The 24,622-nt window shown below is 41.9% G+C and overlaps 1 protein-coding gene across 1 annotated transcript in view; it reads left to right on the forward strand.

Annotated features, from left to right (window-relative positions):
- Positions 1 to 13,089, forward strand: part of LOC141141285 (kinesin-like protein KIF28P) — a 94,331-nt gene extending 81,242 nt beyond the window's left edge. The window contains 3 exon segments of the mRNA XM_073628959.1: positions 4,591 to 4,725; positions 6,763 to 6,929; positions 13,025 to 13,089. Coding sequence (XP_073485060.1) covers positions 4,591 to 4,725; positions 6,763 to 6,929; positions 13,025 to 13,089 — 367 coding nt within the window.
- Positions 13,090 to 24,622: the final 11,533 nt, after the last annotated feature.

The raw sequence follows: 24,622 nt of genomic DNA on the forward strand, positions 1-24,622 counted from the left end.
TCCGGTGCCATCTTGGAATCTGGCGCGGCCGTGGTCCGCCTATGTCAGATCCTGTGCGCCCTGGAGCCGGCGCCATACACAGTAAGGGAACGCTGTGGGACTACAGCGCCCAGCGCGCCCAGCGCAGTCATCATATATGTTTAAGGAAGCAAATAATCTATATGCCAGGAGGAAGATGAAAGAATGGAAAAAAAAATGTTTTTTTTACAAACCTGTTTAAGGTTTGTAAAAAAAAAGTTTGATAAATTCTTCTTTACCCCTGAGACCACCAGAGTGGGGCTTTCCCTGCATAAAGCTCCTTTAGAGACTGTACAGCTAGGGCTTCCGACTAGGAGAGGCTGAACCTAGCGGGGGCGATACGGTAAGGGGGTTTCCAGCTTTTACCGGTCCAACCATCTAGGTGAGGAAAAAAAGGAGAATACAGAGGTGGGCTCCTCTTCAAAACTTATAGCTAACCAGTCCTATCAGGTAGTGGAGGCGGAGCCACAACCCATTGTGTGTGCTGCCATGGGGTGCGTCAGGAAAACAGTATGCCTTCAGGTTCATTTAGCTTACATGTAGATGGTTCTGACTTCCTCTAAGCTGGTTTCTGACCATCTTCAAAGATGATTCAAGTTGCTTTTGCATTCAATTTGACTTGCATGAGGATGAGGAGAAAAGCAAATACACGCTCTTGTACAAAACCATAAAGTGGCATGTGCTTCCCAAATAGACACTAGTTTTAGCACTACATTTACCAATAATTTTAAAGATACAATGTTTGCAGGAGACTTACAAGTGGAAAAAGAATAGTGACCTGCCCATAGCAATTACTTAGGATCTACCTTTTACTGATTTGTTCTACAGCGAACTAGATTTTTCTCCAGCACATGACTGGGCATTCTTTGCAAAGTGAATTTAATCACATTCACTAAGCTAAGATAGCATTCACTTACAAAGCAAACAGCCTATTTGTCTTTAGTAAATTTGCTCCAGTGCTACATTGTCTATTCAGGGCAAAGTAACAGTGCCTGCTCAATAGCTCACAATTGGTAAATGCTTTTCAATACCTATTTAATTAATGCATCTAAAAAGATTTTACCAAATGCATTCAAGGGTCAGTCCGCTATTTCAGTTTTTGGCAGGTGTTTTATAGTTAAATGTCCGACATTCTAACTGACTGATTCACAGTACAGTGCATCCGGAAAGCATTCATAGCGCTTCACTTTTTCCACATTTTCTTATGTTACAGCCCTATTCCAAAATGGATTAAAGTCATTATTTTCCTAAAAATTCTGCACACAATACCCCATAATGACAATAATGAAAAATAGAAAACGAAAAAAATCACATGTACATAAGTATTCACAGCCTTTGCCATGACACTCATAATTGAGCTCAGGTGCATCCTGTTTCCATTTATCATCCTTGAGATCAGGGGCGTTGCTAGGTGGCAAAAAGACCAGGGGCTTCAGCCCGAAGTCCAATGCTGGCACCGGGGGGGGGGGGGGGGGGTCCAGGGTGGTCGTGGCACTGGGTTTTTTGGCTGGGCGGTGGGGTTGTGTGGCGGAGGGTAAGCTCACTTGCTGGTTGTTGCCTGGGGCTTACCAATGCCCATCAATTTTGACCACTAATCTCAGCTACCTGACACACTGACCATTACACTGACCTACCTAACCTACATACACTGACCTCACCTACCTGACCTACATATACTGACCTCACCTACCTGACATACATACACTGACCTACCTGACATACATACACCTACCTGACATAAATACACCTACCTAACATACACTGACCTAGCTGACATACATACACCTACCTTACATACATACACCTACCTGGCATACATACACCTACCTAACATACACTGACCTACCTGACATACATACACCTACCTAACATACACTGACCTACCTGGCATACATACACCTACCTAACATACACTGACCTACTTGACATACATACACCTACCTAACATACACTGACCTACCTGACATACACTGACCTACCTGACATACATACACCTACCTAACATACACTGACCTACCTGACATACATACACCTACCTAACATACACTGACCTACCTGACATACATACACCTACCTGACATACATACACTGACCTCACCTACCTGACCAGGAGACAGACTTCATGTGTCCAGGTGTCCTACAGTTCAGTTCAGCCTCAGCCGTAGTGTGCGGTGTGCAGCACGCCCATCATGTGTCACAGCAGGCAGCCAGAGGAGGAGAGGAGACTGCTTGAATTTCATCGCCTGGACCTTGGAGCTCCGGGCTTTGTCCTGCATGTAGTTATACAAAGTAGAGCCTGCCGCCCAGTCCAGCACGGCCAGCAGGCACAAGGCGGTACGGAGAAGACTCTTCTGCCTCCTGCTGCACACTCTGGTGCCCATGATCGGACACACCGAGATCCGGAGCTCTTCACTCTGCCATCCAGCCCCAGCACAGCTCAGTTCATCAACACACCACAGCGCCGGGCTCCTCTTCCGGTTACCCTCATCCCCTCCTCTACAATAATCGGTGCAGTCACTGCCGGCAGATCTCGCCCGATCGCTCCTCCACTGCCCTGATCTCTCTGGGCGTCGAGCGGGGAGCGGGAATCTCAGTGATGTGGCGCAGCGGCATTGTAATTCCTGCCTTCTGGAGCCTGCAGCACCTATAAAGGACGTCACACGTCCCACGGTCCCGGCATTGGACCAGTGGGATGACCATCATAGCTCCAGAAGGCAGAACCTGCTATGTCACTCGGCCGCACTCGGCGGATCAGATCGGTCCCAGCTCAGCGGCGGCCGGCAGCGCTCGGGGCTAACAATTGGACGGTGCCTTCCTGAGACTCGGGGCTTTTCGGGGACCCATTCGGGGCTTCAGCCCCCCCCCCAGCATCCCCCTCCCGATGCCCCTGCTTGAGATGTTTCTACAACTTGATTGGAGTCCACCTGTGGTAAATTCAGTTGATTGGACATGATTTAGAAAGGCACACACCTGTCTATATAAGGTCCCACAGTTAACAGTGCATGTCAGAACACAAACCAAGCCATGAAGTCCAAGGAATTGTCTGAAGACCTCCGAGACAGGATTGTATCGAGGCACAGATCTGGGGAAGGGTACAGAAACATTTCTGCAGCATTGAAGGTCCCAATGTGCACAGTGGCCCCCATCAGCCATGAATGGAAGAAGTTTCGAACCACCAGGACTCTTCCTAGAGCGGGCCGCCCAACAAAACTGAGCAATCGGGGGAGAAGGGCTTTAGTCAGGGAGGTAACCAAGAACCTGATGGTCACTCTGACAGAACTCCAGCATTTCTCTGTGGAGAGAGGAGAACCTTCCAGAAGAACAACCCCTTTCTGTAGCACTCCACCAATCGGGCCTGAATGGTAGAATGGCTAAATGGAAGCCACTCCTTAGTAAAAGGCACATGGCAGCCCATCTGGAGTTTGCCAAAAGGCACCTGGAGGACTCTCAGACCATGAGAAACAAAATTCTCTGGTCTGATGAAACAAAGATTACACTCTTTGGCCTGAATGGCAAGCGTTATGTCTGGTGGAAACCAGGCACCGCTCATTACCTGGCCAAAACTATCCCTATAGTGAAGCATGGTGGTGGCAGCATCATGCTATGGGGATGTTTTTCAGCGGCAGGAACTGGGAGACTAGTCAGGATTGAGGCAAAGATGAACGCAGCAATGTACAGAGACATCCTTGATGAAAACCGGCTTCAGAGCACTATGGACCTCAGACTGGGGTGAAGGTTCATCTTACAACAGAAGATCCTGCAAAGAAGTATGGGAGAAACTGTGGAAAAATAGGTGTGCCAAGCTTGTAGCATCATACTTAAAAAGATATGGGGCTGTAATTGGTGCTAAAGTTGCTTCAACAAAGTATTAAGCAAAGGCTGAATATACTTATGCCATTTTTTTTAATAGATTTCAAACAAACCTCTTTCATGATGTCATTATGGGGGTATTGTTTGACGAATTTTGAGGAAAATAATTAATTTAATCCATTTTGGAATAAGGCTGTAACATAACAAAATGTGGAAAAAGTGAAGCATTGTGAATACTTTCCAGATGCACTATATTTTATGACATCAGGGTTTCTCACTCTTCTTAGATTTTTACATGTATTTTATAAGGAAAGCAACAGGAGGTACTGAAATATGCAATGTTGGATGGAAACACTCATAATTTCCAGCCTGAGAGCAAAAGAGTTGTAGTTATTGCTGTTTAAGTATCCAAAATATTTTAGGAAAAATCAACATATGTTGCAAAATTATTACTAGTATAAATAAATTAGTATTACACCTTATATTTGTCTGAACAAGTTTATTGCTACCTGTGTCCTGCAAACACTAAAAAAAAGTTATGAAAACAGTTTCTGAGACATTTTTCTGGCCCTGAAATTGTAGATGTAATTGGTTGATTGCACAAAGTGCTCAGTCAGGTTGCACAACTGTAAACTTGTAAATTTCTAGATTTTATTTATTTCGATTTGGCAGAATGGTAATGTAACATGTCATCTGAACACCATCAGTAATATAAGGTGGATTTAGCTGAAAAACTAAAACTTCCATGTCATATTTTTATAGGCCTTTAACTGAAGAAGACATTGTTATTGATCCTTTGGAACTGCTGGGAAGGAACATAGTTTTCCAAATTCATATCCAACAGTGTTTAGGAGTCCGGTGGCTAAAAGAAGCTACAAACCGAGGGATACAGATTGGGTATGTGGGATGTTTGGTGGCCTAATTGTTTATTAAGGGAAATATAGCAGTGTCATCAACAAGATACATTTGTGGTTTGGTTTGCTGGATGAAGCACAACTGAATGAGGGTGGGTGGGGCACTTGTAATATGAACAAACTTCTGCATTTGCCCTATTCCACCAATAACAGCTCCAGAGCCACTGGTGACATCTTTGTGTACATTTTTGCCCCTTCTGATGATGCAACTCCCATACATATACAGCAATCAGTGTAGCGCTGGACATAAGAGTGTAACTGGTGATTAGAAATTGGTGCACAATCTCTGATAATGCTAGGGTGTAATGCCGAATAAACAATGTAAATACACCAAAAATAATCATCTAAAGCTTATATCTATACAATACATAGTGATATTCCTTTTAAATATGGGACCATGCCAGAAATAGGTATGTGTGAAAAGAATAATAAAAGTGAAAAATAAAATAAAAAGTTCAAAAAAGTGTCCCAAATAACAATGTGTAAAATCCAAAAGAGATCCGGAGGAAGATATATTGCAGGATTCGGGAATATTCGATCCACCTCCCGTGCAGCCCACCACCAAATGGTAAAGATGAAGGCTTACCAGAAAGCCTGCGACCGCCCTTACTCAGGGGGGTCAGAACAAGCTTAGTTGTGGAAATGTCCAGGGATGATGGAGCCTCCGAGTCCTCTCTCACTACATCGGGCAGGCAGCCCACAGCAACGGGAACCCCGAAGAAGAAGTTCACAAGAATTCCCTCAATGTTTCTTCTCGGAAAAGGTCAGATATAAATGAGCGAGCATTTTCAGACCAGCATTTTCAGAAGTATCGGAAGCAAGTTAGGCACATCTAATCTCTTAGACCAGTGGTTTTCAGGGCTGAAAACCACTGGTCTAAGAGATTAGATGTGCCTAACTTGCTTCCGATACTTCTGAAAATGCTGGTCTGAAAATGCTGGCTCATTTATATCTGACCTTTTCCGAGAAGAAACATTGAGGGAATTCTTGTGAACTTCTTCTTCGGGGTTCCCGTTGCTGTGGGCTGCCTGCCCGATGTAGTGAGAGAGGACTCGGAGGCTCCATCATCCCTGGACATTTCCACAACTAAGCTTGTTCTGACCCCCCTGAGTAAGGGCGGTCGCAGGCTTTCTGGTAAGCCTTCATCTTTACCATTTGGTGGTGGGCTGCACGGGAGGTGGATCGAATATTCCCGAATCCTGCAATATATCTTCCTCCGGATTTCTTTTGGATTTTACACATTGTTATTTGGGACACTTTTTTGAACTTTTTATTTTATTTTTCACTTTTATTATTCTTTTCACACATACCTATTTCTGGCATGGTCCCATATTTAAAAGGAATATCACTATGTATTGTATAGATATAAGCTTTAGATGATTATTTTTGGTGTATTTACATTGTTTATTCGGCATTACACCCTAGCATTATCAGAGATTGTGCACCAATTTCTAATCACCAGTTACACTCTTATGTCCAGCGCTACACTGATTGCTGTATATTTGATCTTTGCCTTATATCGAGGTTATAGTGTTTAGCAGCAGGATTTTACTCAATCTTTGTCACTTACGATTCATTTATTTTTCACATCTTCACATTTATGCACGTAGCGCGGTTCCTTATTTATTTATAACTCCCATACATGAATTGCAGCTTCCCGTCACTGTGCACCATTCTTCAGCTTTTGATAGATACTGGCAGTGTTTATTACATTGTGCAGTAACACAAGCTACAGTGATAGAAATCCAACCTTATGTGCTAATAAGCCTACAGGATGGCTTCTGCATCAGAACATACTAATATTAATGAGGTCTTTGATGCAATGGCCATGATTCTTCTGACTGCATCAGCACTTAAGATGTGTTAAAAGTGCTTAGGTCATACTAAAATACTGAAATGTCATTCAATAATATTAATTAAGAGGCCACTTTAGAATGCCCCACAAGCCTTAAACGTGCCTTAAGTTCCATTAGCAGCTTAATGAATCTGGACTAAAACCTATTCTTATTTTATCTTTAAGGTATTGCTTTTATGATGTCCCTCAGCCACTGTATACAAAGCCAGTTTGGAAAACTGTAAATCCTGTGATTGATCACAAATTGCAGTTTGTTGCTTTGAATGTGTCTAATGAATTTCTTAACTACCTGCAGAAGAACGCACTAGTTGTAGATCTCTGCGGCCTTCAAGGTAAAGCTATTTTATACATATTTTGTATTAGCTGCTTATTATTAACTTCAATAATGTTTATTAGAAGTGATAGGGAAATAGGAAAATAGTTGCATTGATATAATTCATAATCCTTTGGATATATGTTTTGGGACCCCTTTAGAATATGATCATGTGAACAATCAAGTGTTGTAGCCCATATGTCCTTAGGTTGCAACTACAGATGTGTCCAGGAATCGTTGGTATTTGGGAATCCCTGAACAGCTAACCTCTTAACCTAAGGGATCCATCACAGATGTGAAAATTAATCTTTCTAAGAACAGTGAATACTTCTCTTCAAGGATGACTCACCTGTCATCAGTAGCACATCCCGAGCAGCCTGGAAGATAGTCACTGCTGTCTTGCCCATGTATACCGTTTGTCCTGATTTGTGCTCAGATAGAATCCTACACAGCTTCATTTAGTGTACCTGCACACAGATGTTTGTAGGCGCATGGAAGCCCTTGCGTAAAACTCCCAGTTTTCTTCCATCTTCAGGGAGCCAAAGATGGGTCGTACAGCTGGCCAAAGAAGTATTTGTATGTTAACGCTTACTTGCTGTTCTGCATCAGAGTTTACCCATGCATGCATGTATGTATGTATGATTAATAATACAAATAAACTGCGCTTATGAAAAAAATAAAACAAGATACAAAAAAATAGAACAAGCTGCACCACCAATGTGCGTCCAAGAATCAGTTTCCTGATACTAGCACAAAAGTCTACTAGCACAAAAGTCCCAAATTCAGTGTAACCGATTAGATGTGCCTTGTAAAGCTTCGTGTTTTATTTTATTTTTAAATAACAAACATGGTATACTTACCTCCTCTGTGTAAGGGTTTTGCACAGAGTGGCCCCAATCCTACCCTTCTGGGGTCCCCCCGCAGCGCTCCTGGCTCCTCCCCACATCGAGTACCCCCTCGGAGACCCGCTTTCCAAGGGGGCACTTGTGCGGGTGTGCCCCCGAGTCCGGCTGCTGCGTCCATTGACACAGACAGCAGTACTCGAACCCACCTCCCGGCTCTTGTGCCTGTGGATTTGATTGACAGCAGCGGGAACAATGGTTCCCGCTGCTATCAATCTGCCAATAAGGACTCAAGACAGTGGCTGGAGCTGCTGGGATAGGGTTCAGGTAAGTAAAAAGGGGGCTCTGGGGGGCAGCTGCACTACAGGAGGTTTTTCACCTTAATGCGTAGAATGCATTAAGGTGAAAAACCTTGAGGGTTTACAACCCCTTTAAGTTCCAGAATCCCACACACCACTTTGTGAATTCACCACCACCACATATAGATGTGCTCTTATGCTGGCCATACACTACACGAAAAATCGTCCGAAAGTCAGTCATTTAGACAGTTCATTCGTTTTTCAGCCAGTTAATGGGCGGTAATCGGTTGGGACATTTTTGAGTCAAGAAAACGAAGGATAAGTTTGGAAATTTCCTGCAGAATGAACGATAAATTGAAAGGTTAATGTGTTTCTCATCCAAACTGTTTGCACTAGGTATATGTGAAAAAACAAACAAAAAATGGATGAATTCATTTTGATTTATTGGTCATTACATGATAACACTAATGGGTTAGAACGATTTTTCGTATAGTGTATGGCCAGCATTACCAGAGAGCATAGACCTTCTATTACAGGAGGTCAAAGAAGGCTCATGTGTCTCATAAACCCATCCACTGTTTGTCCAGCAAAGGGAAGATGATGGGAGTCACTTAATAACAGCCCACAGACGTACTGACATCCCTCTTGTCGCAAACCATCAGAGCCGATGATGTATATCAAAGAAGAGATAAGCGCCAATAGTGTAAAACCTTTTACAATTCACGTTTATTAAAAGTAATGCACTTGCTCAATCCTGGATAAAAAACAGGTTCAATCAAGACTTGCCTCAGAAGAAGTCATCCTTGTGACGAAACCGGTCGGGCAGAGGTACAGATCCATGTCATTGCATCTTTTTGGATTAACCAACGATCATTATTTTATACATTGAAAATTGATTGAAGCTGTTTTTTTATCCTAGATTGAGTAAGTGCATTACTTCTAATAAAGTTGAATTGTAAAAGGTTTTAAATTATTGGCGCTTATCTCTCGCTTTGGTACAGTATATATTATCGCCTCTGATGGTTCGAGACAAGAGGGATGTCGGTACGTCTATGTATGTATGATGTATTTTGCCCAAACACAAGATTTCCGATTTCAGCAAATATGTCATACACATATGGGTGGGTAAATGCTGATGCAAAGGAGCATCGATGTTTACAGGAGTACATGTCCACACAGCCATGTGCATCTATGGCCAGCTATGCGCACCACCTATGGCTCCCTGGGAGTGGGAAAAGTCATCAGTTTTACACTAGAGCTCCCTTGTGTCCGCAAACATCTGTGTGCATGTACCCTTATTGTAGCTGCTGCTTTAACTAAACAAAGTTGCTGTTACATGACATGGAGGATCTTGTGATAATGAGTCTGTATCTATACCCAAAACATTTATTTTTTTTAGTCTTGGATAAAGTGGGAAAGGATTAGAACTCCTATCGGATTTTACTGTTGTCAGAGGCTCCACTGAAGAGATTTCTTTGCTTCCTGTTTGGTAAAAAGGTTTATAACAGGACAAGGAGTGAAGGGAAATTTCTCTAACAAGAACACAGATAGAAGTAAAAATGCTTATTTATTTAGGGAATGCTGTCACCTCTGCAAGATTTTTTACTTCTGTCTGTATCCCCGTTGCAGATCTTTCCTCGCTTCCTGCTTGGTAAAATGTTGTCCCCTGAACAAAAAGTGACAGAGCCCCGGATAGCAGGATTCTTTTTTTTTTCAAATATAAATTTTTATTGTTTTTAGAGAAAAGTCAGGGAAGGTACAGCGCAATGACAATCATAACAGGAAATGTACATGGGTAATTACTTCGATAAAAGCCGGCTATCTGTCCTGCGTTTGAAACACATTACAGTAATATCAATAAGACTTGTGACAGCATTTTCAACTACATTGTTGTTAGACACACGACACTAGTATCATGAGTTATTGAGTGAGAAATAGCAAAAGGGAGGTCCTAGTACTAAAGTACCTAAAACACAGGGTGACTCTGTAGGTACTTGATAGTCATATGTGCCAACGTCCCCAACATTGTAATTAAGGGCATCAAGGAACTAAACAATGGGACTTCAAGGGCACAACAGTATTAAACTACAAAAAGGTAAAATAGGGTTTTTTAAATTTTATTAGTATCATACAAAAAAACACGGAGAATAAACATGAAAATTTAAAAACAGGTCTGATTTAGGCATACAACCCAGTTAAATACACCATAGTGGATCCTGTCCTGCAAGCTCTTATATAATCCCTCGTAACTATATGTAAACATTTCAGACATTCATTCCATACAGAAACAAAGATAAACTTCCCCTGACATAGGGTGGTGGAAGAATGTGGAGTTGGGATTGAAAGAACACTGCAGGTCTGGTATTCCAAGGTGGTATAGTCTCTAATTGCTCTACATGTTTCACGTTGACAAAGAACGCTTCTTCAGGAGATAGAGGTTCAGTTAGGTATGATGAAAAAAGGATGTTCACAATAGTACAAATAATCAGTAGATCGCTGAAACGATCAAAAATGATAATATCTGAAATGGGTCAGACAAGCAGCAATCAAAGCCAAAGGCCTCCCGGGTTATGTCACATCAGATAGTCATGGGTAGAAGGAATAGCTTTTTTGGGCTGTAATTTCAGAGGTAGGTAGAAAAAGGGTTTGGGAGTGCCGCTCTATTAGGCCGATGCCTAGTCCATACTCCTCCAAGGCACAGCGTATGTTTTGGCTAGCACTTGAGGTAGGGCCCCCTCGTCCCTACAGTAATCCTCAAAGGCCATCAGGGTATGGTTAAATTTAGCGGGATTGGCGATCGAATGCAGGAAATGGTGTAGTCGTATTGCTTTCCAGAACAGAAGTTGAAAGTGACCAGTGTCACTTATCAGTGATTGGATGGAAGGCCACTGATTGCCATCTAAGAAGTGCAAGGCGCAATCCCTACCTGCCGATAGAAGTGCCTCATACTCTGTTCAAGTCCGGGGGGAATGCAGGGTTACCCAGTATTGGGAAAAGAGGAGAGTCTCTAGTGGAGAGGAAAGTTGTAAGTATGATCGTTGAGCCTATGCGGAGAGTAGTGCCTGTTACAGGATGGGATGTCAGAGCAGAAGGTAGCTGGTCATAGCACCTTGCAGCCCCTTTCAACTAAACAATTGTCTGGGCTTGTTCTAGTTGCGTCCAGAGTTTGGTCTTACCGTGTCAATTCCAGTCAATAATTCTCCCAAGGTGTACCACCAAATAGTAATTCTGTAGATCTGGGAGAGCTAACCCTGCATAGTGTTTAGGCAGTGTAAGGTAACGTCTACATAACCGAGGTTTTGAGTGTGCCCATATGAATTTAATAAAAAGGGAATGCGCTTGCTTAAAATATTGGGGTGGGATCTTGACCAGTAGTGGTTGAAATAAGTATAAAAACTTCAGAAGTACACACATTTTAAGGAGGTTACACCTGCTGAACCAGGAGTGGAGTCCCCTATTACACTCCTATAGCAGCAAACAGGTCTTGGTTAAGAGGTTAAGAGGTGGAAAATTAAGTTCAAAGGTGCGTGTCAAGCCACACGGTATAAGGGTTCCTAAATATTTGAGGGCGTAGTCTGACCATTTGAATTTGAACTGGGATTGTAAGGAGCTCAGTCTATTTGGTGCTATATTGATCCCCGTTGCTGCGGATTTATCAAAGTTAATTTTTAGGTTGGACAGATTTCCGTATCTTTCAAACTCTCTGAGGAGATTTGGCAGGGACACTACAGGGTTAGTTAATGAAAACAGGAGGTCATCCGCATAAGCCGAGATCTTGTATTGGGCATTACCTGTAGTTTTTCCCGATATGTCTGGGTTTGAGCATTTGGTACACAAAAAGGGTTCTAAGGCTAGGGCAAAAAGAAGAGGTGAGAGCGGACATCCCTGTGAACTCCATTAGCTTCAACCTGAGCAGTTGGTGCGGAGTAAATATTGGAAATCCTTTGCAACATTTTATGTCCCAGGCCAATGTGTTTAAGGACAGAAACTCCCAATTGACGCGGTCAAACGCTTTCTCAACATCTGTGCTGAGGAAGACGCACAGTGTTTTAGGTTTTGGTCACGGAGGCCACATAAATAAGGTTGAGCACTTTGGTGGTGTTATCTCTCGCCTCTCGTGAGTGGATAAAGCCCACCTGATCTAGATGGACTATATCCGGCAAGTGTTGAGTTAATCTGTTGGCCAATATCTTCGTAAAAAGCTTAAGGTCTATATTCAGAAGGGAAATGGGTCTATAGCTGCTGCATGCGGCTGGGTCCTTACCGTCTTCAGGTATAAGGGAGATGTGGGCCCTCAGGGTATCTAGAAAAATGCACCCCTTCACTGAGGGCATTGAACAGCTTCACCATATAAGGGCCTAGAAGTGGTAGGAGGAATTGGTAATACTGTAGGGTGAACCCATCAGGACCCGGCGCTTTGCCAGGTTTCATCCCTCCCACCACTTGTTGCAGTTCTTCTAGGGTGATATGGTTGTCCATCTCCGCACCTACCTCTGCAGTGAGTTGGGGAATGTGGGATGAGGCAATGTAGTCTATTGCTGCTTCACTGGAAGACCGCACTGGGAGATTATATAAAGAAGAGTAGTAGTCCCTGAATTCCTGTGCAATCTGGGTAGGCATGACCCTTTTTTCCCCCGAGAGTGCTATGATTTGGGGTACATATGTATTAAGTCTGTGATTTCTAACTACTTTAGCCAGTAGTTTCCCGCATTTATTGCCAGATTCATAGGTAAGCTTTCGGCAGAATTGTAATGCTGCTTTAGCTCTATATTGTAGTAAATCCACTGTTTGCCTTCTAAGGGACAACAGTTCAGTTTCCAGTGAGGCTACAGGTGTTCGTTTATGTTTCGATTCCACTTCATGTATCGATTTCTAAGGCATGGAGGATTACCCGTTCTAAAGTGTGTTTCCTGTATAAACGCCACATCATCGTGGGTTCTTTTAAGATCATTCAATAACATACGTTTTTTCAGGTACATTTAGACCATTTGCATTCAGCGAGAAAATGTTGATGGAATCCATTGTCTCCGGGTCTTAAGGGCAGGGCTTTTTTTCTCAGAGAATAGGTGCAGGAACTCCCCCCTTTTGAGTCACCCTTCATCTCTGCCCCGTACCCACCTCCGAGCACTGTCTCTTGGCTCCACCCCCTACCCACCTCCAAGTACCGCTCCTTTTAGAGAGTACTGAACCAAGTATCATTTTGTGCTACTAAATTGTATGGAATTTGATAGACCCCACCCAAGCAGCAACAGACCCCACCACAGCAACAATAGATCCCCCCCCACACACAACGACAGACCTCCCCCCAGCAACAATGGACCCCCCCCCCCGCAACAAAATCCCACCCCAGCAACAATAGATCCCCACAAAAAAATAGATCCCCCAGCAGTCAGCATCAATGGACCCTCCAGCACACCTTGCCATGGAATACATTCATTGCTGGAGGTGCCAGAACTGCGTTCCCCCGCGTTCCCGCTGGAAAAAATACCCTGCTTAAGGGGGGTGTGGGAGGAGGGGGTAAAAAGAGAGGGAGAAGAAAGATTATAGAAGAGAGAGAAACAGGAAAAAGCGAGAGCAAAGGAGAGTAAGATCAGATCAGGAAGAATGAGAGTGGACAGTGTGAACTGTCCTTCCTACTAATAAATGCAAAAAATATTTTTGCAAAGGAGCACACCCCGGCTATCAACAGGTGAGGTGCTTCAGCCTAATGGGGAAGAGGTTAGATCAGACCGAGAGGAGTTATCCCAGCCCTGTCCAGCCTCCCCAGCTTGAAAACATGAGACAAACATTTACTCTAAATCAGAAGAGTACTAAGCAAGAAGTAAGTGCAACTCCAGTATCATATATAAACTTTTGTAAACGAACAACCACAAACAGCTCTGTGAGCGTTAATTAAGAGGTGATCCCAAACAGTGCCCTGAATCTCCGTGCATGCTACTGTAATTTCTTCTGAATGCCCAGGGATGATAATAAGTGCCCCTCGGTACTCAGCAAGAAATGGGGTGTGCCTGTGGATCTCGAGCATGCATAGTTTGTCCCTTGACGGAGAAGGTCCCCGCCCATGGTCTTGGATGTCTGGCTCAATTCCACCCTGGGGATCGTGCTGATCCCTTCGCCCCCATACAGGAAGTAGCGATCACTCCACCACAGGACTCCCCCCTCCCCCCACACCTCTTACCAATCTGGAGCACCGAGGGGGAGGATAGCTGGATTCTAAACTTTCCCTATTCTATGCAAAACTAAACAGAAGGAGATACCTCATTTCTATTGTGACACCAAGCGCCAGATAAAACCATTTTATTTTGTGTTGGTTAAAGTAGGGAATAGGTAAGAACTCTGTTGGTTTAACCACACAGGAAGTGGGGAGGAAATCTCCTCAATGGGGACATAGTCGGCAAAAAAAAAAAATAACAAAGGTTCTAACCCTTCTTCACTACATCGAACACTAAAATTATTCTTTTAGCAAGCATTCAACTTTAACTTGAAGCAAAAAAACCTGTGCTTGGTATGTTCTGTTCAAATGTGTTTATTACTTACTGAGTAAACTGAAGATTTGCACCTCAGTATACTATACATTTCTCATTACAAATCAATAATCTCTAGCTAAAGAGATTATTAGTCCAGCTAAATGCAGTGTGCATATACCCTGATCATATCACTTCACAGGCTCTGCAGACACTATTCTCAAGCACTGTACAATAGTAATTCATGTCACGTTTTTGCATATAAAAGTTATATTACATATATTACTATACTGTAATCCCACAACGTCTGGATTTTATACTTTAAAGGGAAACTCTGTTGATCTTTAATCAATATGATTTTAACATTTTTGAAAGGTTATACATTTATAAATATTCATTTTATTTTTTTAATGTCTATAAAGGCCCTTATTGTAAAAATCATAATTTAAAACAGGGTGTTTCCATGTGTGCAGCGCATGCTGGGTTGCCTATAAGAGAGCTCCGCAGCAGAGCTGCATTTGTTGACTTTTGCAGATTAAAGTGTGAATGTAACCTGAGAATCTGATGTCAGGTCTTCAGTCACAGCACAGCAGTGAACCAGCTACTCAAAATGCTAGATTATCACTAAGGATGAGCTCCGGCGTGTTCGCACACCCCACGTGCAGAGTCCGCCAGGAAGTCGACACTGCGCTGCGCTAATCACAGGCAGTGAGACATTTTTTCCAATCTCTGCAACCACGCATCAGGATAATGTCTCACTGCCTGTGATTAGCGCAGCGCAGTGCCGACTTCCTGGTGGGCTCCGCACGTGGGCTGTGTGAACACGCCGGAGCTCATCCTTAATTATCACTAGACTCACACTCAGTGTTGCCAACCCCGCAAAGTAAAATTTACTGGCAGAATTCCAAAATTTACAAACGGCACCAATTTTTAACTGGCAAACAATCATGGCATTTACTGACAGAGCCACATTACTTACTGACACTGCAAAAAAAAGTACTTAAAATGGTTGTTTTCAGTGCTAATCAGTGCAAATGTCATTTATTTTTAACTATAAACATGTAGCTAGTGCTATCAGCAATGAGTTTAAGTTAGACAAAAGTCAAAAAACATATTTATCCATTTACAGTTGTGTTCATAAGTTTACATACCCTGGCAGAATGTATGATTTCTTGGCCATTTTATAGAGAATATGAATGATAACACAAAAACTTTTCTTTCACTCATGGTTAGTGTTTGGATGAAGCCATTTATTATCAATCAACTGTGTTTACTCTTGTTAACCACTTGAGCCTCTTTCTGAGATTTGTTGTTTAGAAGTTAAAAACATTTTTTTTTTTGCTAGAAAATTACTTAGAACCCCCAAACATTATACATTTTTTTTTTCTAACACCCTAGACAATAAAATGACGGTCGTTGTAATACTTTCATTCACACAGTATTTGCGCAGTGGTCTTACAAGTGCACCTTGTTTGGAGAAAATACACTTTTTTGTGTTTTAAAAAAAATAAGACTACAGTAAAGTTAGGCCAATTTTGTTTTTATATTGTGAAAGATAATATTACGCCGAGTAAATTGATACCCAAAATGTCACACTTCCCACTCGTGAAATGGCAACAAACTTTTACCCTTAAAAATCTCCATAGGCGACATTTAAAAAATTCTACAGGTTGCATTTTTTTAGTTACAGAGGAGGTCTAGGGCTAGAATTATTGCTCTCACTCTACCAATCGTGGCGATACCTCACATGTGTGGTTTGAACACCGTTTTCATATGCGGGCGCTACTCACGTATGCGTTCGCTTCTGCACGTGAGTTCGGCGGGACAGGGCACATTTAAAAAAAAAACTGTTCTTATTTATTTTACCTTTTATTTTTTATTTTTACACTGTTCTTTTAAAAAAAAATTGTGTCACTTTTATTCCTATTTCAAGGAATGTAAACATCCCTTGTAATAGAAAAAAAGCATGACAGGATCTCTTAAATATGAGATCTGGGGTCAAAAAGACCTCAGATCTCATATTTACACTAAAATGTAATTAAAAAAAAAAAAAATAAATGAATAAAATGTTGTCATTTGGAAAAAAAATAAATAAATGTCCTTTTAAGAGCTATGGGCGGAAGTGACATTTTGACGTCGCTCCTGCCTTGCAATGGTATGGAGACGGGTGGGGGCCATCCTCCCCTCACTCGTCTCCATACCCAGGAAGGACAAGCATCCGATCGCCTCCGCCGCTAGCTAGAGCTGCACGATTCTGGCTAAAATGAGAATCACGATTTTTTTGCTTAGAAGATAGATCACGATTCTTGCGGCGTAACATCATCTTTCACATTAAAACAAAAAAATTGGGCTAATGTTACTGTTTCTTTTTTTTTTTTATTCATTGAAGTGTATTTTTTCCCAAAAAATTGCGTTTGAAAGACCGCTGGGCAAATACAGTGTGACATAAAATATTGCAGCAATTGACATTTTATTCCCTAGGGTCTCTGCTAAAATATATATAATGTTTAGGGGTTCCAAGTAATTTTCTAGCAAAAAATATTGATTTTACCTTAAGAAACAAGTGTCAGAAAAAGATTTAGACTTTAAGTGGTTAAACTTCCTGCATTTACACTTGTTTAAAAACTTGGCAGACTGCCTGGATTTTTTTTTCTTTACACACAGAAGTTTCCCTTTGATCTAAGAAGGAAGTTAGTTACAATGTTCAATTTTAAAAACTTGGCAGACTGCCCGATGTTTTCTTTTGACAGCTGAGTGAGCAGATAAGTCTCTCCACTTGTTATATGAAAGAATCCGCAAACTCTGCAATAGAGATCGTCAGAGGGGTTGAATCGAGATCACGATTTTTTTAACGATTAATTGTGCAGCTCTACCACTAGCCCTCCTAAGAGGATACCAGAGTTATGGCCGCTAGCTGCTGCCATAACAAAGATATGGTTTTGGTATTGGTTTTTCCCTTGGATTTATCCTTGGCCTTGTTTGTACCTGTTGTTAGCCTTCCAATGCTTTATACTGCGATAGCCAGTTATAGATGGGAGCAAGTGGCGTCATTTTTGTATCACAGTCGTGTTTTTGGTCAGGCAACACACTGACACCTTTGCAGCCATTGTGCTTAGTGCTGGGTGTTCAGTGTGCCCCTGTACCTTTAAGAAGGGGTGGCTCTCCTTCAGTCCACCTGCTCTCACCTATCCATCAGAATGCATGTGCCTCCACTGTGGGACACTTATAAGTTAGTGTTATGTACCACAGATACCTGGGTGCCTTGACGAGGCTCTGTGGCTTACGCATGCATTTGCAAATGTGTGCAGACTAAACCCCTGCTTTTAATGCATACTGTTAGACAGGTTTACTTGGTTGTCTGCAAACTGGTGGTAAGTTAAGCTTGTTTTTTCCCTTGGATTTATCCTTGGCCTTGTTTGTACATAACAAAGATATCCCTCTTCAAGGTTAGGACGTATATCGGGATGCGGCAGTCTGGAAGTGGTTAAAATTTACAAATATTTGTTATTTATTAACTCAATACAGGTTAAGCTTTTATATTTAGTGGGAATTTAGCAGGAATTTTGTAAAATTTGCTGTGTTTGTATCCGCTAATAATGATTTTAGAATTTTTTTCTGCTAATAATGATTTTAGTGTATTTTTAGCAAAAATACTGCTTTGGTAAACATTTGCGCAAATATTGTGGGGCCTTAAAAATCAGTAGCACCTTCTTTTTTATTCTACTGATCCTATGCTTTCAGAAAATATATGGTTTGGGGGGTCTTTAACCACTTCAGCCCCAGAAGAATTTGCCCCCTTAATGACCAGAGCATTTTTTGAGATACGGCACTGTGTCACTTTAACTAACAATTGCGCGGTCGTGCAACGCTGTATGCAAACAAAATTGATGTTCTTTTTTCCCCACAAATAGAAATTTCTTTTGGTGGCATTTGATCACCTCTGCGGTTTTTATTTTTTGCGTTATAAACAAAAGAAAAGCGACAATTTTGAAAAAAAAAAATTTTTTTTTTACTTTTTGCTATGATAAATATCCCCAAGTTTTTTTTTAAAAAAAGAGGATTTTTTTCCTCAGTTTAGGCCAATATGTATTCTTCTACATATTTCTGGTAATAAAAATCGCAATAAGCGTATATTGATTGGTTTGCGCAAAAGTTATAGCGTCTACAAAATAGGGGATAGATTTATGCCATTTTTATTATTATTATTATTTTTTGACTAGTAATGGCGGCGATCTGCAATTTTTATCGGGATTGCGACATTATGGCGGACACTTCGGACACTTTTGACACATTTTTGAAACCATTGACAATTATACAGCGATCAGTGCTATAAAAATGCACTGATTACTGTGTAAATGTCACTGGCAGGGAAGGGGTTAACACTAGGGGGCGATCAAGGGGTTAACTGTGTTTCCTGACACTGTGTTCTAACCGTGGGGGGACGGGACTGACTATAGGAGATGACAGATCGTGGTTTCTAGCTATTAGGAACTCACAATCTGCCTCTCCTCACAGAACAGGGATTTGTGTGTTTACACACACACGTCCCTGTTCTGCCACTCGTGCCCGCAATTGCTTGCGGCCGCTGTCCACGAGCATCGGCCCCACCACGCAATGCAGCGGGCGCGTGCACTTGCTATCCCACTTAAAGATATAAAAAGGAGAATACCATCCAAATAGGTCATAGGAGTTGCCACCATCCCTTGTATACAGAGAAGAAAAAATAACCCCTCAAAAGATAGGTGGGACTTTAAAGGCAACGAAGTAGTAAAAAACTATTTTATTCATACAAATATACAAAAATACAAGTAGAAAAAGTCTGATACAGTTCACTCAATAAACAATAGAATAATATAAAAAATGAATATACTGATGTAAGATTCGAATGTATATTCGTGTAGTCTTCCACCTGGGCCTACGCGTTTCGGGACTACCTATAGAGTCCCTTCATCAGGGGGAACTTGTAGGAGGAATTACACTACATAATGAGATATAAATTTGAAATAATTAGAAATCATATGTATTGAACACATTGTCTGCATCATAAACCAATCTGTGTAGTTTAACATCAAAAATATACAAGAGAGATAACACACATACCCAGGTATATTCAGTACAGGAAGCTCACTGTCAAGGTCTCGGAGGTGAGTACGGACAGAACGCTACGAGGGTCCAAAAGGAATCAGGCGTATAATATTATTACGATAATATTATATCGGGCGTATAATATTATACGCCCGATTCCTTTTGAACCCTCGTGGCGCTCTGTCCGTACTCACCTCCGAGACCTTGACAGTGAGCTTCCTGTACTGAATATACGTGGGTACGTGTGTTATCTCTCTTGTATATTTTTGATGTTAAACTACACATATTGGTTTATGATGCAGACAATGTGTTCAATACATATGATTTCTAATTATTTCAAATTTATATCTCATTATGTAGTGTAAATCCTCCTACAAGTTTCCCCTGATGAAGGGACTCTATAGGTAGTCCCGAAACGCGTAGGCCCAGGTGGAAGACTACACGAATATACATTCGAATCTTACATCAGTATATTAATTTTTTATATTATTCTATTGTTTATTGAGTGAACTGTATCAGACTTTTTCTACTTGTATTTTTGTATATTTGTATGAATAAAATTGTTTTTTACTACTTCGTTGCCTTTAAAGTCCCACCTATCTTTTGAGGGGTTATTTTTTCTTTTCTTGCTATCCCACTTAAAGGAGCCGACGTACAGCTACGACGGTTCGCGGGATCGAGCCGACCTGCCACAGTATAATGACAGCGGCTGGTCAGCAAGTGGTTAAAAACTACAAATATTTGTTTGTTATTCAATACAGGTTAAGCTTTTAGATTTAGTAGGAATTTTGTAAAATGTACTGTGTTTTTATCTGCTAATAATGATTTTAGTGTATTTTTAACAAAAATATTGTTTTGATGAACATTTGTGCAAATATCATTGTGCCCTAAAAATCAGCACCTTCTTTGTATTCTACTGGTCATGTGCTTTCAGAAAATATATGGTTTGGGGGGGTCTTTAACAAACTCTGCAAGCTGTAAGGAAAAAATAAAAAAGCAATGGAAAAATTTCAAAAATGGTCTGGCCACCTGGGGTGTAAAAATGGAGCACAGGGCCTGGCAGCAAAAGGGTTAATACCAGTAAATTAGAACCTAAGAGATCATATCACAGAAGCATATCTAGCAAATGTAATTATTCACTCATCTCTAATTGGAAATGAGACTAGAGTGTAGAAAAATTCTTGACATTCTCTGTCTACTTCATTATTTCTCCAGATTTAAAATTAACAGACTCAAATTGAAACACATATTCTTATGGATTTGCAGAAGGCTGCCCTGAACATGACTGGTCACTGCCTGATATAGAAAGTACCAAGGAAGGCTATATTCTAATTGACTGCATGAAAACATTACTCCCTGCATCTACTTTGGTGGTATGTACATTAAATTCACGTTTAAATGATTACTGTCATAACATAATACTACTTCTTGCTTCAAACATGAATTTCTAGTAGTATTATTATTATTATTATTATTATTATACAGGATTTATATAGCGCCGACAGTTTACGCAGCGCTTTACAACAACATTAGGGCAGACAGTACAAGTACAATACAATTCAATACAGGAGGAATCAGAGGGCCCTGCTCGTTAGAGCTTACAATCTAGGAGGGAGGGTCAAGTTATACAAAAGGGTAATAGCTGTGGGGGATGAGCTAATGGAGAAAATAATGCAGTTGTTAGATGGAGGCAGGATAGGCTTCTCTGAAGAGGAAAGTCTTCAGGGATCGCCTAAAAGTGGATAAATTTGGAGACAGTCTGACAGATTGGGGTAGGGAATTCCAGAGGATGGGTGAGGCTCGGGAGAAGTCCTGGAGGCGGATATGGGAGGAGGTGATGAGGGAGCTAGAGAGCAGGAGATCTTGGGAGGAACGGAGATGGCGTTTAGGTTGGTATTTTGAGACTAGGTTAGTGATGTAGCTGGGGGCACAGTTGTGGATGGCTTTGTAACTTATTGTTAGTATTTTGAATTTAATTCGTTGGGCGAGTGGTAGCCAATGGAGGGATTGGCAGAGAGGGGTAGCAGACACTGATCGGTTTGTAAGGTGGATGAGTCTGGCAGCAGCATTCATGATGGACTGAAGGGGGGATAGTCTATTTAAAGGTAAGCCAATGAGGAGTGAGTTGCAGTAGTCAAGGCGAGAGATAACCAGGGAGTGAATCAGGAGCTTTGTAGTTTCACTGGTTAGAAAGGGACGTAGTTTAGAGATGTTGCGGAGGTTGAGGCGGCAAGCTTTGGAAAGTGATTGGATGTGGGGCTGAAAGGAGAGTTCAGAATCTAGGATAACACCTAGCACCCTGACATGTGGGGACGGGTGGATGGTTTTGCCATTGCTCTTCACAGAGCAAAGCTTTTAGTACAAAGCTTTTAAAGTCATTTTCACAAGCACTTAAGTGCCTAGAATACCCCCAAGACACAATAACAGGGACAACACACTGTCTGGAGATGGTGTTCTTTTAAACGTTAGAACTTTTATCCTTTCTTTAGTAAGAGATGGGGCTATGTCTCTGAGAATGAGCGATCCTGTCTCTGAAGACAACTCCCTAGTGACAAGATCACTAAGGTTTAAGAAAGGAAGGGTGACCCCTGTAAGTCGCACATCTATGGTGTCCTGCTGCAATTAATAGAGTGGCAATCTCAGCCTAGACTCTAACCAGGCCCCAGCGCATTTCACTCCGCTGCCCGAAGCTTAGCCATGACTTAGACCCCATGACTAAGCTCCGTGGGCGGAGTGAAACGTGTTGGGAACGTGGCCTGGTCGTCATTGCAGCAGGACAACATAGATGTGCAACTTCCAGGGGTCACCCTTTCTTTTCTTGAACCTTTGCAGGAGCCAGGACGGGCGCCATCCCCTGTCAGCACTCTAGCAGCAGCTGCGGATGCATGGTCTACATATCACCACTCAACCCCCCCCCCTTTATCGAGCCTGATAGTATTCTGACAGGATGCATCTTTAATAGCACTTTAAAAAAAAAAAAAACATAGAGACCAGTAATACATTCATCTTTTTTACTCTTCAAAGATGTCACCATTTTTAAGCAGAAAATAGTGTTTATGGATTTAAAGCATTTGTTACCCCAACACTTCATATTCCTGATATGTGCCTGCTGTACTGCCTGCTGTACCATGTACTTGAATTCCTCCATTCAATCACCCACCTCGCTTGTGTGGATGGGGGAATCTTTTTTTCTTTTTTTTGACTGCTGGTTGAACAAAAAAAAAAAAAAAGATGAACTATGATTAAGGGGCATTTAGGGATTTTTGGGGTTGATTTACTAAAGTGGACAAAAAAAGTTACGCTAATCAATGTGAAAAACGAGAAACCAAAACAAAACAGCTACGTGCTGACGTGATCACTAGGGATGGGCAGAACAGCCCCGTGTTCGGTTCCCACCAGAACTTCCGAACACTGCGAAAGTTCGGACCCGAATAACGAACCCCATTAAAGTCAATAGGACCCGAACGTCAAAAATCAAAAGTGCCCATTTTGAAGGCTTATATTCAAGTAATTGGGCATACAATGGTTATAGGGGTCTGGGTCCTGCCCTGGGGGACATGTATCAATGAAAAAAAGTTTGTGAAAAACGTAATTTTTAAATGAGCAGTGATTTTTTTTTTTTTAAAGTGAAAGCCTAAAAATTAAAAATTCCTTCCAATATAGTTCCTGGGAGGTCCCCTTAGTCTACCTGTAAAGGGGGGGTCCCCTTAGTCTATCTGTACCATGTCTAGAATCTGCTGCAGCAATAACTGCATTTATAAAACCAAAAAAAATGACAGTTTCCCTGCAAGCTGCCTTTATTTTGCTCAGCAACAGCTGGGGAGCCAGTGTGTATGATGAGGCCACAATGTAGTGCACTAGGAACAAGATTAGAGATTTTTTTAAAATATTCTGGTGTCACTTTGACTTTGTATAGAAGTAACAGGTACAGAAAAATTACTCTTTGGGTGTCGGGGGCGCCTTCCCACCATAACCCTATAGAGGTGATCTTGATATAGGCAAAAAAAATTGCAATGATATACATATAGTTAGTGTTTTTGCCACGTTTGATGAGTCTGAGACACAGTTTGCAGATAGCAACAGTGCAATCTGCTGCAGATGTGCTGAAAAAGGCGCAGACAGCTGAGCTTTGGGGGGTGGGGTGGGAGATAACAGCTGCAGAATGTGATGGAATAGGGTGGCTGCTCTTTACTCTTTCTTGATGTCGGCCTCCTTGGGGTTGTGCCGCCTCACCTTCAGTTTCCTCCTCTGCTCTATCTGGCACCCAAGTCGTATTAGTGACTCATTTTGGCAATGCGCTGCGGCTTGGGGAACATGAATGCCAATTTGTCTACCAGTGTTCCTCCCTCTCTCAAGGCTCATGTTCCTGTCATCCCCAACCTCAGAACCAACATCTGAATCCAGTAATGGCTGGGCATCATCAAGGAGCAAGTGGCTGACGCTGTGGTCAAATAACTCAGCTGACTCCTCAATGGCTGATGTTGGGGCTATGGCAGGAATAGATGTGGACAAGGAAGCAGGTTTATCCACTCTGGCAACTGCAGGGGACTGCAGACTCGTCTCTGCTTGCGTGACAGAGGATGAGGAGGATGAGGAAGGTTTAGTGAGCCAGTCCACCACCTCCTCTGCATGCTGTGGCTGGATAGCACGGGCAAACTCACTAAACAGAGGAAATGATGCCCTGCCTGAGGACTGACCACCACGTCCACCTTTGCCTGTGGACACATTTGTTGTTGGCCCCCTTTAGAGTGTCAAGGGAACGTCTGCCTCTTCTTGTTGTCCTCCCAGACATTATTGGGAGGGGGCGGTGCTTATCTTTTTTTTTTTTTTTTTAATCTTTATTTAATTTTCCAAAATTTCATACAAAACAACCAATAAGAAAAAAAAGGGTAAAAAGGGAAACAACCAACCCCATACAAATAGGGGGAATACATTATGATATTACTACAAAATGTTCCAAAACCTCTAACGCTTGTATCCTATATACTCCCCCCCGGATTGATCTCTCTCCTCTCCCCCCCC

This window comes from Aquarana catesbeiana, linkage group LG04 (genome assembly GCF_042186555.1).
Source record: "Aquarana catesbeiana isolate 2022-GZ linkage group LG04, ASM4218655v1, whole genome shotgun sequence".
Taxonomy (NCBI): Eukaryota; Metazoa; Chordata; class Amphibia; order Anura; family Ranidae; genus Aquarana; species Aquarana catesbeiana.